Source organism: Tamandua tetradactyla, chromosome 4 (genome assembly GCF_023851605.1).
Source record: "Tamandua tetradactyla isolate mTamTet1 chromosome 4, mTamTet1.pri, whole genome shotgun sequence".
Taxonomy (NCBI): domain Eukaryota; kingdom Metazoa; phylum Chordata; class Mammalia; order Pilosa; family Myrmecophagidae; genus Tamandua; species Tamandua tetradactyla.
Window position 1 is genome coordinate 79,899,449 of NC_135330.1, and position 17,469 is coordinate 79,916,917.

At 34.3% G+C, this 17,469-nt stretch overlaps 1 protein-coding gene across 1 annotated transcript in view; it reads right to left on the reverse strand.

The window, feature by feature from the left end:
• Positions 1 to 17,469, reverse strand: part of EPRS1 (glutamyl-prolyl-tRNA synthetase 1) — an 89,465-nt gene that overhangs the window by 47,441 nt on the left and 24,555 nt on the right. Inside the window, exons 9-16 of the mRNA XM_077157872.1 lie at positions 16,697 to 16,868; positions 14,396 to 14,629; positions 13,058 to 13,142; positions 12,532 to 12,591; positions 6,390 to 6,500; positions 4,345 to 4,481; positions 3,291 to 3,498; positions 1,954 to 2,066 (exon numbers count right to left, since the gene is read on the reverse strand). Of these exons, the coding sequence (XP_077013987.1) occupies positions 1,954 to 2,066; positions 3,291 to 3,498; positions 4,345 to 4,481; positions 6,390 to 6,500; positions 12,532 to 12,591; positions 13,058 to 13,142; positions 14,396 to 14,629; positions 16,697 to 16,868 (1,120 nt within the window). The remainder of the gene's footprint in view (positions 1 to 1,953; positions 2,067 to 3,290; positions 3,499 to 4,344; positions 4,482 to 6,389; positions 6,501 to 12,531; positions 12,592 to 13,057; positions 13,143 to 14,395; positions 14,630 to 16,696; positions 16,869 to 17,469) is intronic.

Genomic DNA, 17,469 nt, shown 5'->3' on the forward strand with positions numbered 1-17,469 from the left:
AGCCAAAATCTCCATCAACAGAAGAGTGGCTAAACAAACTGTGGTATATACATACGATGGAATATTATGCAGCTTTAAGACAAGATAAACTTATGAACCATGTAATAACATGGATGGACCTAGAGAATATTATGCTGAGTGAATCCAGCCAAAAACTAAAGGACAAATACTGTATGGTCCCACTGATGTGAACGGACATTCGAGAATAAACTTGAAATATGTCATTGGTAACAGAGCTCAGCAGGAGTTAGAAACAGGGTAAGACAATGGGTAATTGAAGCTGAAGGGATACAGACTGTGCAACAAGACTAGATACAAAAACTCAAAAATGGACAGCACAATAATACCTAATTGTAAAGTAATCATGTTAAAACACTGAATGAAGCTGCATCCGAGCTATAGGTTTTTGTTTTGTTTTGTTTTGTTTTGTTTTGATTTTACTATTATTACTTTTATTTTTTTCTCTATATTAACATTCTATATCTTTTTCGGTTATGTTGCTAGTTCTTCTAAACCAATGCAAATGTACTAAGAAATGATGATCATGCATCTATGTGATGATGTTAAGAATTAATGATTGCATGTGTAGAATGGTATGATCTCTAAATGTTGGGTTAATTTCTTTTTTTCCGTTAATTAAAAAAAAAAAAAAAAGAGAAGGGATAATTGGAGATGAAGGGATACAGACTGTACAACAGGACTGGATATAAAAACTCAGAAATGGACAGCACAATACTACCCAATTGTAATGCAATTATGTTAAAACACTGAATGAAGCTGCATGTGAGGTATAGGTTTTTTGTTTTTGTTTTTTTTTCTTTCTATTATTGTTTTAATTCTTATTCTGTTGTCTTTTTATTTCTTTTTCTAAATCGATGCAAATGTACTAAGAAATGATGAATATGCAACTATGTGATGTTATTAAGAATTACTGATTGTACATGTAGATTGCAATGATTTCTAATTGTTTTGTTAATTCTTTTTTTAATTAATAAAAAAAAAAAATTGGAAAAAAAAAAAAAAAAAGAAATTTAGCTTTAACCCTGAAGTTAACAAAACTTTTTAAGCAAGGAAGAATGCAATAAAATTGGTATTTTAAAATTTTTAGGCTGGTGACGAATGAAAAATGGATTAGAAAAGGAAAAAACTGGAGACAGGATGACTAATTAAGAAACCGTCTCAGAAATCAAGGAAGAAATGCTGAAGGCCTGAAATAAGACAGTGCAACGGATTCGTAGGAGAAAACCTGGCAAAGAGAACAAACAACAGGGTTTACTGACAGGAATACGGCATGAAGGAAAATGGATCAGAGATGATACCTACGTATACCAGAATTCTGAATATATTGAATTTGAGTTACTTGAAAGACAACTAATCAGGAATGTCTGAAAGGCAGCTAGATTCACAAGTCTGGAGCTCAGAAGAAACATCTAACCAGGGAATCAGAAAGACACAATGAAAAAATACCAGAGACAAAAAGAAAATCAAAAGGAATATGAACAAGAGAATAAACTTAAAATTCTCCCTATAATAATCCTATTATTTCATCATTCAAAATAAGACAAGCATGATATTTTCCCTCTAAATATACCTGCAGTAGTTTTTATATGTTACAATAAATCTAATGAAAATACACTACAAAGAAAACAGAGGTAACAGTTTTTACCCAAACATGTTGATATACTGAAAAGTTGCCCTTATATTTAGATTACGTGAAAATTAATTGTAAGATGCTTTACTTTTAGAAATAATTTGTTAATAATCAATGTATAATATTGGCTCAAAGGTATTATTTGTTAAAGAAAATTATAAAAGTCTAAAATATTATATATAGGAAAACAAAATGGAATAGAGAATTGTCAGATATCAGTATTTAGTGAAAGTTCAAGTTTAAATATATTACTATAAGAACTTCAAGCATTTTCATATAGATGCTTAGTTACATTCATTTACCTAACAGGTTCATAAGGTTGATCACATATAAAAAATCCTCTTCTCTGGAGTTGTATAATATCTCCTTTTTTCAAATCCTTAAGGCAGGGATCCCCCAGCATTAGTTCTTCATGCTGTAAAGATGATTTAAGACTAAAATATACTGTTTCAAAATCAGAGCACTAAAATTCTAAATGGTAAGCAGTTGTTCCAGTAGCTAACATAATCCCATTTTAAACAGATACACTAAATTATTTGCTATTTAAACACATACAACAAAAGGGTGAAGGTTAAAACATTTCAACTGTGCTTATTGTATTTTTAAAAGTTAGTATTTGGGTATATTTTCGGACTTCTCTTTTTATCTTTATAGTACTGACTGTCAATAATGTTCTTTATTCATTTTTTTTCAAAACTTTTTTTTTATTTAAGAAAACAATAGTCATGGTCAGGTTCATGTGTCAACTTGGCCAAGGGGTGATACCTGTTTGACTGGTTGTGCAAGTGCTGGCTTGTCTGTTGCCATGAGGACATTTCATACAATTAAATCATGATCATGTCAGCTGCATCCACAGCTGATTCCATTTGTAATCAGCCAAAGGGGAGAGTCTTCTGCAATGAGTGATGCTTAATCTAACCACTGAAAGTCTTTTAAGGAGGATTCAGTAGAGACAGGCTCTTCCTGTTTCAGCTGGTGAGCCTCTCCTGTGGAGTTCGTCCAGACCCTCCAATCGGAATCATGGGCTTCACAGCCTGCCCTGCAGATTTTGGACTCTGCGTTTCCACGGTCACATGAGACACTTTTATAAATTTTTATATTTGCGAGTGTTCCCTGTTGATTCGGTTTCTCTAGAGAGCTCTAACACATCAATACACTTAGAACCACCAAAAATGGATATCTTAGTTAGCTTAGCCTAGGCATATTTAAAATAAGTATTCATTCTCTATTTGTTCTTATAGCCTCAATTATCACGTCTAGCCAATCTAAACTTCAGTTTCACATTTTTAACATCTAGAAATTTCTACATACATATCCCAGTGAAGCCTAAATATAACACTTTCTGAACTGAATGCATCATCAGCGTCCTTCAAATCAATTTTAATTCCTGCCTGGGCTGGGAATTGTTTTCTCCTAAACCCTGGAATCATTTTACTCCAATCTCTTTGCTAAAAGACACAGTTTCCCATTTGAATCCATATTTTCTAGATTTTCTAAAATGGATACAAAATTTTTTTAAAAAAATGAATGTTTTTGTATATGTTTTATCTAGGCACTGATGTATATTCAGATGCATAAGATTAATTTTAAACTCCTAAAGTAAACGAGCTGGACGAGGCAGTCCCGTTCAGAAGGTCACCTTGCTGTTCCTGTTGACGTGCTGCTTAAAGTCCTCGTCCTTCCCCAGCACAGGCTTTGTGATCAAGTGCTCATACGTGACGCAAACTGCCGGAATGGGAAGCGCATGTGCGGTCTCTGCAAGCCAGGTGATCTTAGTGGTTTTCTTGTAGTCTTTATTCTCCAAATTCAATTTCGCATCCAGAGATACAATTTTTCCATCTGCATTTCTAGATATAAGATTGAAAAGTATTTAAAGAAAGTAAACCATAAACTGCCAACAATGCACTATTTTGTTCAACAGTAGTTGTAATAGGTAAGGAATTTTCCTCAGAAAACTTTAAAACCAAACATTTATTTTAGCTTCGATTATATGGCAGACATATTGGGGATGGATAGGTGCTGAAGATATGAATAAAATATAATATAAAGTTATCATGATACTAATAATTCACTGGAGATGAGACCAAATACATCTGGTGAACATTACATATTTACAATTTGTCACCTGCATTAAGCATTATAAAATCTAAAATATTATGTTATACATATTATATTGAAATCATATATAATGACCAACTGAGAATTCAGTTTACATAAATTATTAAGCATATTCTGTTCCATTTAAGTAATATAAAAAATCAAATCAATAAGTATAGAATATTATAGTATCCAGGAAGTTCAAATTTATCATTAAACAAATGATTTTAAAGTAAACTTTAGCACAGAAAATAGATTATATATACAAATCCTGTCCAAAGAACCACCACTCCCAAACAGGCAAGTGTATAATGGAATTAGAAGATAAAAAGGGATCTTAAGCATTAGAAATTTTTTTTTTATTCCTAGATGAGTAATTTTACATCAGAAGTAAAAGATATCCTAACAACCTAGTAGCAAACTGGAACATATATGAAAAAAAAATCTAATTTGTGTCCAGAATTTGCAATATCTTATATGTCTAGGGAGATTTACCAGTCAGCAACAAAAAGGGTCTGAACTAACATAATTTTTTAAGACGTAAACAAACATAAAACTCTACTTCCATATTTATTTGAAAACACACAAGTTCTTACCTGTGTATTTTAGTAATGTTGATATTGCCCCAGTTTATAAATGTAACCATCTCACCCTCTGACAACGTCTCTGCGTCCGCACCTTCAATGAAAACTCTGGGACTATACCATACCAGCTTCAAGCCAACATCAGGATTCTGATTAATGAAAGAAAACAGTGTTAGTGAAACAACATACTAAGGCTGGTATGCAAAATTACACATTTATTCAATCATTTATTTTATTCTTTAACCAAACAAAATTATATCTTACTATACTGCTAATTGTTCACTACTCTGTTAGGAAGTAAATACTTCATTATTTACTTTTTTTTCTATTTAACATAAATATAACCCCAATTCTGTTCTCAGCATCTAAACAGTACATACTTGCTCTGAACAGGGAGCCTGACCTTGGAGTAGAAATCATGAATTTGAATCCCAGCTCTGTGACATTAGGTCAGCCACCTGACTACTAATAGAGTCAGATTAGGTGGCCTACCCTTGAGATTACTTCCAGCCTAAAACAATCATTCACTGTTTCAGGGCTGAGACAGCACTATTTGACACTTAGTTTGTCTCCAACTAGACTCTGCTTCGCTATTCTCAGCAAAGGAAAAAATAAATGTTATTTTTGAGAAGTAGCAAGAGGACATTATAGGATAAAAGCTGTTAAATTAGGACTGAGCAGGAAATTGGGGCTCTTTAAAATTTGGAAGACAAATTTTAAAGGTAGTAAAAAGTATAAGGAGATCACTCGAATAAATGTTAAACGGTATGTTTGATAAAATGTTTTTCAATGAGTGTACCAATGCATTTGAGAAAATTCAGTATGTTGCAATGATTGATACTATACCAGCTCAGAAAAGAATACTGTCAGGCCAAATACACAACATTTTATAAGGAAATATTAATAATGGAAATTCCACATACCTAATTAAATTTTCTAGTCAAACTTAAGAGTTGCTTCCTAATCAATTAGTTCTTGTTAAATGTTGAGCAGCACTTAGTAATTTCACTTAAGATACATACCCACCAGTCATTTTAACAAATAAGTACTCTTAATGGGTTTTATTTTCTCCATTTAAATTTTCCAACATTCAGTAAACCTCACACTTTTGCTAATGTAGTGGATGATATCAGATACCACCAACACTTACCTGGTTGAACCAATCAGGGGCAAAGCAAATGTAATGCAAATCAATCACTCAAACAAACTTGCCATATCTTGTTAGGGATCCCCTTAAAATAACTCAAATCTTCAAAATTAAAAAACAGCTAATGTTATATGTAGACAAGCAACATAATGTTACAACTGAGAATATTTATAGCATTCCACAATGCATATTACCTTATATATGAACTAGTTTATGAACACAATATCCTATAAAAAAAATACTTGAAGACAAGTCACAAATCTGGAATAAAAGAACCTACTTTTGCCTCAAGACTGTCAATTAAGCAGCTCTGAATTGTTAGTGTGGCTTAACTCAGAGGAAGGGAGCTCCCTTCTCCCTACATTTAAGATTCATATTATGGATTCACATGGACAGATATCATTCTCATTTTATCGTTACTTTCCAAAATAGAGCATATGGCAATGTGACATATTCTTGACTCAGTCTGTGATTCAATATTAGTGTGTCTAATGTTTTGGCTTAAAGACAAAGATGACAGTTAGTGAGAATAATCTACTGAATAGAAAATGCATTTAAGCTTCCGTTTAAAGATAAGAATGAAATTTACAATACCTCATCTTTCATAATGACTCCAGGAACAGAGTAATTATTATATACTAACTTGCTATCTCTACAGAATAAGCAATAGGTACCAAATGAGAGTAACAGAACTGTGTAATGTACTGTGGATTATTAATAGGATGAATATCTTCAGCAAGAAATCCACAAAAAAGTTTACTTCATTTGGTATTAAATGCTGATAAATAGTGTTTGATAGAAAATGATCCTATTTTGTTGGCTATTGCCACCAAAGCATATTTTAACTTTTATTATCCTGCTCTATCTTTTCAATAAAGAAGAAAACACATTGGTGAAATTGCAGGGTGACCTTTGGATGTTTGGCTACTTCTTTCATTTCTTCCTGGGCTTCAGGGATATTCACTGGGATCACTTCTTTCTTCAGTAATGCAACATATCGTGGAGCCACTGGGTCAATAACCTGCAACAAATACATCCCTGGTATTAAAATAAACCTTTAATTATTTCAAAAAACTTCACAAATAAAATAAACAGAAGCACAGGAATACTAATTGGTTTTCTTTGTTACTGCATTTACTAATGTTTTTGGTTTGCCAGTTAACGCTTCTCTAACATTTCATTGTCAAGCAGAAAAAAGAAAAGCAATCATAAACCAAGACCATACGAAGGACTTAAAAGTTCATGCCTAAAGCAAAACTATTGGCAGGTGAAAAGAAACCAATCAGTTAAAGCATAACATTAGAAATAGTTTTTAAAATAATTTTAAATCTGATAATAGAAGGTAAAGAAAACTTATCCCATTGGAGTCATATTTTAATCCTATAGGTAAATGCGATTTCAATATTGTAATTGTTGGAGAAGTCCATTTTAAAGAAATATGGATTATTTGTTTTTTCAGTATCACTTTCTATAATCAATGTCAGGACCCCATCACCATCAAAAGCAGAACAGCTTTAGGTCACTATAATAAGGCAATTTCATAGATTAGGAGTATAAACAAGGGAATATATTTCTACTACTCTGCAAGCTCCGTTAGCTGGGTCTCTATATGGATCACTATATTTCCAGTTTCTAACAAATGCCTGGCATATTCAGATAATCAAGTATTTGCAGACTGACTGAATGAATGGTCGTACTCATTTCATGCTAATCTGTTCTACCTTTCAAATACCCCTTCTGGGGCAGATATCATTTTCTCCTTTACTGTTCAATTTAAAATTATCCATGATGACCAATCTCAATAGCTGTGTGTAGGCATTATACACATGGGAGAAAAATATAGATAGATGCAAATGTAGGCTCAAATAGCTAAGAAAAGTAAGATTTTTCCCCCTCATTGAAGGAGGCAGGAAATAGGGGCATGGCTAAACAAACCTGGCTGGTTTTAGTTTTGCTTTGAAGGTATTCTTCATGATAATGATAATGATAATGTAGAAATTCTGAATGAAGTAAGAGAAGAAACCACTTTTAGAGTGTCATTCATGAAAAGCCAGAAAAGCCATTATTTAAATTTCTACCTCACCTGCTACTCATTTGTTTATAGTTCACGTCAGTACTAAATCCTGAACTGAAACCCGCACCAGCTACACTCTAAACTTACTGTGTGTCACTCTTTCTTTGAACCTTAAAGACCGTTCTTACAGCTAAGTGTCCCTTCTTTCTGCGTCTACTAGGCTAGAAGGATCAAATATTTAATTTGTGACTACTCAAGCTCAGAACCTAAGCTAGTACAACACAGTTTCTTTAAAGCTCAAATTCTACCTGGGGAGCTGACTTTGGTTCACTTTATCTCAGTTTCCTCATCTGACAAAAGGTGCAGAAGCAGTAGGGTATTTCTCTAAACTAACTATAATATCACTTGGGGCAATTGTTAGCATAGATTCTCAGGCCACTTAACTTTAAAGAATTATGATACTAATGATTTGAAGTGAAGTCTAGAAATCTGTATTTTTAACAAGCATTACAAAGGATGTTGAGTACATGAAAGCTTGGGAAAAGCTGGATCAAAAGACTTAAAAGTCCTTTTAGCACTAAAAGCATACAACTGTAAAAGTTGCTGGATCAATGGTTCTCAAATGACTCCAGAGTCCTAAGGATTTCAAGGAGGTGCCCTGGTAGCCACCAGTTGAGGGGTAAAGGGCAAGAAAAAGGGTGAAGACAGTAGGACTTTAGATTTCTCTAACACACTTCAACCCTAACAGCTATCTATACTTTTGTTTTATATTTTGGGATCACTCTAAAAAATTTCATCTGAAGGAAAACCTGCCTTACCTAAAGGGGGTGGGGGTAGTATGTAGTCTCTACATACTTTAATTTACTAGTTAGGGACAGATGCACAGGAACTGGGATAAGGTTGGGGAGAAATTATCATCACACCACTGAAATATTAGGCTAAATTTAAAAATTAAAGCAGTAAATAAAGGTTAACAGCTGTGAAATGGATACATTAAAATGTAACTCTTCTGCTTTGACAGAAAAGTTTAAATGTTAACATTCAATTAAATAAAATCAGGAAGAAAATTAAGATAATAGAGTGAGCTCTAGAAATCTCTTTCATTAGTATCAAGGGAAGTATTTTTCTATGGAACTAGGTATGTTCTATTTAACTGTAATGCAAAAACAAATTATGTGCTAGTTTCATGTCAGACTAAGAAAACAATGATCATAGAATTTTCAGAGGGCTATTGAGACTGTCAACCTTTTCACATCTCACGATCCCAGTCATCCTTATCTCCCTTTTCTTTACTATGTATAATAAACTGTGTAAATAACACTCTTTTTCCAAAGGAGCATGTAATTAAATAACTCCAGCTAATGTTTTAGCAGAAACTGCTTTTTAAAACTACCAAGTTACTAAAAGCAGAAGTGTCCAAAGATTCTGCCTTTAATGTTTACTTCATAATGCCAAAGTTAAATTTAGTTCACTGAGGCTGCATTAAATTTTATTTGTGCTTGGAAAGAGCAAGAGAAAATAACAAATAAGTAAGTAGTAAGAGAATGAAAGCAATGTGAAGTCTAAAAGAAGAGATGAATAAGTCAGGGATCAGAGGGAATGAGTTTCAGTGTAGAAAGATGCAATGAAAGTCAGCAACAGAAACAAAAAGTACATGACCAGAATGCTTTCCTTTTCACTACCAATATAAATTAAATCATGGTGCTGTGTTCTTAAAACTGTGCCCCAAAGCCAGCATGATTGCTAATCATTATATTGGTGTTTCTTTTAGTCTCCAGTATCTTAGAGCAGCTAAAAATCTGTTCTACAACTGTGTGATGTTCTTTGAAATCTATTGCTTTTTTGTACATAAGTTACTTTTCACACACACAAAAATACGTATTTCTTCTAGTTTCCAGGGTTTTGGAGCAGCTAGAAGGAAAACTCTGAAGTAATATAATGGTAACCCATAACAAACTCTGAAATCTGTTTTGTATTTACTTGTTGAAGTGTACTTTGAAAATCATTGCTTTTTCTTTCTTTTCTTGTACATGTTATATTTAACAATAAAAATATATATATATAAAAAAAACTGTGTTGCAGACAACAGGACAAAAAAAAGCAAACTGAAGATATTCGTCTACTTTCACTCCCTCCAAATTTCCACTAAAAGGACATGGAGGATTTTTTCTTGTTTAAAGGCATAAACCCAGGAGGACTAGGAGAACAGATGAGGAGAAAATAGCAACAAAATTTTGGAAGCAGAAAAAGATATAGAAAAGGGATAATGACTTAGTCCAGAGAAACACCTTAAGTCAACAATGGGGAAAGCCACGAAAAAAGGCTCAGTAATTGGTGTGCCAAGTACCTTGCAAAGGGATGAACAGGGCTGGCCTTGAACTGGCTGAAAGTTTATCTAAGAAGCAGCCCTTCTCCCACTCCATACAACAAAACAACCACCTCTCCCACATCAGCAAAAGAATGGAAGTTTACTCTGTGAAAAGGCAGGGTCTCCAGATTCCAGAATATACCAGATGGTTGAAGGCAAGGGTACATGGAGGATTAACCTAGACACTGAGACCTTCTACTATCTTCCCGTGCTTGGCTCCAAAGCCCTGTCAGCAAGGCCTTTGCATTTCAGGCATATGACAAAGAAACTCCTCCAAGAAAAATGTCCGATTAAAGAGATAAGATATAAAGTTACTCAGACGGGTATTCTCCAACTCACTGGCCCAGCTGGGTCATCCTGTGAAGCTCAGCTGACAATTTGACTCTTATCCTTAGGGCTTTCAAGCTGACTTTTAGTCCCACATTTCAAACGTGAGCAGATACCCAAGGCAAACCAGACATTTGAGAAATGCCTTAAACATGAAAGAAAAAAATCAAAGTAAACAACCTGGAACAAAGAAAGATATTACAAGAAACAAAACAAAAAAAATACCAACATTACAACAAAAAATTTATTTTGAAAATTCAGAACAAAAGAGAAATCTTGGAAATACAGCATAAATGAAAACTCAACAAAGGATGGGGAAGACAGAGTTGAGCAGGAATACCAGAAAGTAGAGCCAAATGACAAGATGGGAAACATGGCAGAAAAGAAAATGAGAGGACCAGTCTAGGAGTTTCAACTTCTGCACAAGATAAATTCTAGAGACAAGAAATAAAACAGCAGAGAAAAAACAAAGAAACAAAGAAAAAGAAAAGGTAAAGAATGTTTCCCAAAACTGAACGAATGAGTTTCCAGACTGGAAGTGACATGTTCTTCCAATGGATGAGAATGAAAACACACCCCACCAAAGCACATCATCATGAAATTTCAGATACTAGGTACAAAGAAAAGATCCTATAACCTTCAAGATGACAAAACAAGTCATATACAAGGCCTCAAAATATCTTCATCTCATGCTCCTCTTCTCAGAGAGCTACCACAGGATATGCTACAAGAAAATAATAAAAAGAGAAGGGTGAGGAATCAGATGATCCATCACAATACAAAGATAAAGGGAATCCCCAGGTGGATGATGCAAAGAAACCTGAGAAGACACCTATGCCTCAAAAGTCAAAGGGCCACTAGTCAAGATCAGATCAATGCAGCACAGAAGAATTTCGGAGAGACATCTTGAGGATAAAACTGAAAGAATATTTGAGGCATTTAAATACCTCGGAAGGAAATTAGACAACTTGCCGGGAGTCTGAGACTGAATTAGAAAAATAAACAAATGGGAAAAAAAAGACAATCACTTCCAAAGAAAGCAAAAAATTATGAGGAAGAAAAAAAGAAGAACCCTAAAAAGAAATAAATTCTCATCATCCATTACGAGAAGTCAACTGATAATGCCTAAAACAAAAGAAAACAAATCCTATTTAGAGATATAAATCTAAAAGAGATGAAGGTGGTTGGTTTGTCTAAGAAGTAAATGGAGGGAAAATAGGTTTGGGGACTGCTGTTCATCTCAACAAACCCTACAGAACTGCTTGACTATAGTGAAATATATTTAATGTATCTGAACTAAGTGAAAATGTACAAATTTATTAAAAATTAAAATCTTTAAAATTAAATTAATAAGTGCATCAATGTAGCTTTGCTTGTAAATTCTACTAGCATTTATTATTAGTAACTGCAGCAACAGAAAGTATCAATTAATAACTCCTTTATGTAATGACAAACTAACCAAACTCAAGGACTAAATAAAAAATTAAGAAACATGCGAGACAAGCAACTATTTTTTTGAGGCAAGACAACAGCACAAACAAGCAGCAATCTCCAAAAAGAACTTATAGAACACAATCACAGAAACTGTGGTTTAAAACTTGGCATTTTAATGATTTGCCTTATTATAGTGTCCAAGCATCTGCTTCCAATTAGTAATTAACAGTGTCAATATGCAATATTCCTTAATCGTCTTTCAGTTTTTTAGAAAAGCTGGGATTCATAAAGCGCAGTCATTGTAATCAATGAACCTTCACTACAACTTGATGTACGTAATTTTAACACTCTGTGTCCTCTCAGTACACAAGGGAACAGTAGAATGAAGTTAATTAGATCTTCCCAGTGCCACTAAGAAAACTAGAGGACATGGTTTTTAAAACGAGGAATAATGCATTTTCAAAGGGTTTGAGCAAGTCTTTTCTTTTCTATAATTGTGATTGTGCTTCAAAGCTATTTAACATCTCAGTTTATGACATGTAATATGCTCAAAGCTATGTGCTGAGGCAATAAAAGCATTAAGTATACCTTCTTACAGAGAGCTCGCAGCTTGAAAGCAGAAAAATGAAATGCAGAGTATTCATAAAAGATTAAAGGAAAAATTATTAGTTCCCCCAAACTTTATGTTGCTTTGTTTTAATCATTGTTATTTGTCTGGAAGAGTTAATATGCCTACTGTACTTCACATATTTAAAACAGGAAAACATTCCATTTTCCTGAAAGTCTGCAATGGTAATATTCTTCACAATTTTCTTTTTACCATAAGCTCATTAATCAATTTTACATGTATTATATTATTAAATAAAATAGTTAGGCATAAGAAAGAGAACTGATAGATAATAGATGTACCTTTTTGTTAAATGCCCAGATTTTGTCCCATTCCATGTTCACAACTGAACGTGAAGAGCCCTAGAAAAATAGTAATAAAATGAATTTAATGGACAAGACGTATTAGAGATTTTTTTTTCTTACAAGCTAAGCACAATTAGAAAAAAACAAACCCAATAAATACTTGCAAGTTTTCTTCCACTGAAAATAAAACAATGTATATAAGCTAATTTGGTCACCCTTAATGGTTCATTGTAATAAGCCCAGTCTATTAACTGGTCAGAGTCAGCAGTAACATAATTCTCTGGGTAAAAATGCCCAAGCTGGCTGTGTGCAACACCACGTGGCATATACGGCATTCTCAATTTTTCACTATTATAAACAGAGTATAAACCTATTGTTTTTTCTTTTAACACCAGCTTTGCATTATAAAGAACAAATAAAGAAGAGAAAGAGAACAACAACATAAGTAATACAGACTAAAGAGTAAAATTAATAGATATCTGAAAATTCAATCAGAGAAGCTAGGAAAGAAATCATAACCCACCTGAGCAGCGATAAACTGTTTTAGTCCTTCAACTGTCATTCCTCTTCTCAGTACACCACGAACCGTAGGAAATCTTGGGTCATCCCTGGCAATATGTAAATGTTTAAGTACTGAAGAGATTTTTATTTAATTTGTAGATGTGAGAGTACAAAATACCTCAATGACTAAAACATTATATTCAGCTTGTTAAATATATGGATTATGAGCTGGTTATATTAACTGGGCAGATCACAATATCAGTATGCACAAGTGTTTCAGTGTACACAAGTTTATGGAAGAGGAAAACTGCGTAATAGTCAAATATTGCACAGTGAAATAATTGTACTGCCACAAACAGTGGAAGCACACTTGAAAAAAGACACAATGGTGACTTTGTGTATGGAAAAGTATGGAAAACCCAGGCATTAATGCATTTTATTTACAAATATTAGAGGTTCTCATTCTATGTATGATCATGACACTCAGATCCTAAGAGGCTGGTGTCAACCATGTCATGGACTTACTTTATAAAGCCTTTCAAGCTGTTACAAATGTGGGCATCAATATTCTATACAGGCTTGCAATCTTCAAGATGAACTTGCCTTTTATCAAATTCAGCTCCACAGTAAAACAGTAAGAAATACATATTGCCTATTCATCTTATTCTTAACACACACGTTAGTCATTATTATGTGATGCTACCAAATTAATAAACATATTTCTGTTAATTCACATGAAAAATATTTTTAGATTTGCAGACACGGTGACCCAACTGAAGAAGTTTTATTTATACAGATAAATGGCTGTAAGATCAGTTTCAGTTTTATATCCTTGTCTTTCTCATAAAAATCTCACATAGGTTATTAATATGTTACAGAGATTTCCAGACTTTTTCTAGGTGCTGAATCCTTTAGGCAACTGTGCCATGAAGTGGCGCCTTACCACCAGGGCAGAGACCGTTTAGGTCCTCACCTCAACTCAGAGGTTCGTGACCTTCCCAGGAATTGATTTAAAAGGAAATCTCAGAGCCTCAGCAGAGTGTGGAGAGTGTTGACCAGATACATGATGGACCAGAGTCACAACCACTTCTTTATTAAATGCTGAGATATACAGAGGATGCAGCCTCATGTGTGCTCTCCACTTTCGTGTTCTATATACAACATGTACTAGCATGTAGTAGCATTTTAAAAAGGGTGGAAAAACCTAGCGCACTGATTGAAATGTAGTTAGGGACCAAGAACCCTACAGACCTACCCATTTTACCTCCTCCTGACCACCTTCCTCACCCATCAGTTACTTAAAAACCACTTATATACCATGTTCTTACTTTCTTTTCGTTCTACATAACATCAAACATACCATCCATCCACTAGTCCTTCGTTGACAAACCATGTGAGTTTTCTTTTGGATAGCACTGTGTTGTTGAGGTTTAGTCGACTATATTCCCAAATATATGGTTTTCTTATGCCTAAAGCTTCAATGATCCAATAAAACTGTTCGTCTCTGTCATGGTATTCTGTTGTTCTCAGGGCATGTGTAACACCTTCAATGCTGTCAACTATGGGGCACGCAAAGTCATATGTTGGATAAACACTAGGAAAAAAAAATTTTTTGAAAAGTAATATGAAACATTTTGACCCCTTCCATTTTATATTGAGCAGTATAAATGGCAGTACTAATTTAAAATACAAGTTTTTACAAATTATGAGTTTGTTAAAAAACAACAGGTGCTATGACTCAAATTGAAGTACTCTAAAACATTAATGGCCTTTGAGAAAAACCAGTTATCTATTATATACTATCAGATAAAACAAAATTTGCAATTTAATATATAATTGGGTATTAACTTGGCAAATTCTTAATTATATTTCTCTAAAGGTCAATGTATATAATGGTAGGAAGGAGTAAACAATATACATACTTTTGAGGGAATACAGCTTTTGAGAATCTTAAGTAAATCCCTAAGGGTTTTAATACTTATAGTTAAATGTACTCAAGTAAGTACCCAAGAAGAGTGTTTCCATTTCTCTGACGAATAAAATTAAATTCCATTTCAAAATGGAATTGCCTTAAAAAACAATTTCTCCCTAAAATAATGTACACTAAACTTATGTACTTTTCACTTGAATTTTTAAAGATAAATTACTATATTATGCCTTCTAATTTGTAAGACACAGTATCATTAAGATGCTATTCCAAAGGGCACCATATAGAAAGAAGGAGGTACCAACGAAATCTGCCCACTCGGACTTTGTCGTATGAGATTTGGTGCTGGGTAAAAAGGGGGGGAAGAGAATCTGAAACTACAAGCAGGGCCTCAAATAAGTTTAGAACCTGAAAAACATACAGGCCAAGATTTTAAAGTGATCCAAGTTGGTAGTATCTTCTTGTGAACAAGTAAATGGCAAAAGTAGTGCAAATCCTTGCAGATTCTCTCTGAAGAAATTTTCAGAGATCAGATCAAGTTCTCAGAAATGTGAGTCCATAGTCAAAACCCACAAAGGCAAATGTGGAAATAAAAGACTATAAGCAAGAGCGAACAGAATCAGACTATGGAAGCTTCAGATAATGAATACAGAATCCAAAATAACTATGTTGAGAATATTTCAAGAAATAAGAGTTTGAATATGAGTAAATAAAGCAATTTGAAAAAGACTCAGGAAAAAAAAAAGTATATATTGTAAATATATATACATAGTACATACAACCCATACATAAAACACCTTTAGGAAAACTCAAGGACTTTTATTGATGGATGATATCTTATATATAATCTAGTATAATCTGATAGATGAGTAAACTGAAGCCCTAAGAGACTACGTGCCTTTACCCACTATTCTAGTTTGTTAGCTACAGAAATGCAATATAACAGAAACGGAATGGCTTTTAAAAGGGGGAATTCAATAAGTTGCTAGTTTATAGTTCTAAGGCCGAGAAAATGTCCCAATGAAAACAAGTCTATAGAAAATTCCAGTCTAAGGCATCCAGAGAAAGATACTGTGGTTCAAGAAAACCAATGAAGTTCAGGGTTTCTCTCTCTATTGAGAAGACACATGGTGAACACAGTTTCTCTCTCGTCTGGAAAGGCACCTGGTGAACACGGTCAGGGTTCCTTTCTCATTTGGAAGGGCACATAGTGAGCATGGCATCATCTGCTAGCTTCTTCTTCTGGCTTCCTGCTTCAGGAAGCTACCTGGGAGGCATGTTTCTTCTTCATCTCCAAAGGTCACTCACTGGCTGGTGGACTCTGCTTCTTGTGGCATCTTTCATTCTCCAAAATGTTTCCTCTTTTATTGGAATCCAGAAACTTATCAAGACCCACCCAAATGGGTGGAGACATGTCGTCACCTAATCCACCTTAAGAACCACTCTTGATTAAATCACATCCCAGGGGGATGATCTGATTACAGTTTCAAACATACAGTATTGAATAGGGATTATTCTGCCTTTATGAAATGGGATTTAGATTAAAACGTGGCTTTTCTAGGGGACATACATCCTTTCAAACCAGCACACCCACAGCCACCCAACCAGTTAATCTGAATCTACAAGGACTCAGGGCTCTTAACTACTCTGCCAGCATTTACTACATGTTTATGGATAGGATCAAGAAATAGAAGCATAAAAGGTGAACCAGCATATGGAAAGAGATATACTTACTTGTATTTATTTCCAGTTCTTGGGTGTGGTTGAATTTTGCAGCGATAAAGAGTTGGGTCCCTCATACACCCATTGTTACTACTCATGTCAATTTTTGCTCGCAAACAACAAGACTGACCAAATGGGCTCCCTTTTTTCATTTCTTCCCACATTTGTAGATTCTTCTCAATAGCTATAAAATAATAGATTACAGTTTGTTTGAAGTATTATTACCCTATTTCAATTCAAATTACTTTAACAGTCCTGTAATTTGGTACAAATTTTCAAATTCTCACTTTATATTATAGCACACTTTTCTCAATTTGGTACAAATGCATCACTTTTTTACTGAAAGAGGTCTCACAATACATTCAGGACACATACTCGATAAATGTGTTTTACAAGAGGTGAAATCAAGACCTTCCACTGATATATTCTGGGTAAGAGGGGAAGCACGAGGCCTAAAGTTTCCCTCTCATCCAGTGTTTATCATTTTCACATCATGGGACAACTAGCTAGCCCCTCTCTTCTCTTGTTCCTACCCTCAAATTTAACTTTGTGCCTTTGAAGCAGAAGCATTCTCTTTCTCTGCTGCCTTATGCCCAGGGGGCCAGTGAGACCCAGCCCACGGGGCCCACAGGTATCAGCGCTGCAGCCCGTGCCCATCTGAAGAACACGTGCCCAGACCGAAAAACACGGAGACTATTGGCTCCCTGAAAGACCCTCACTCATCCCAGTAAGTAGCAGGATACTCTTGGAGCCAAAAAACGAGAGACAACAGGATATAGACAGCG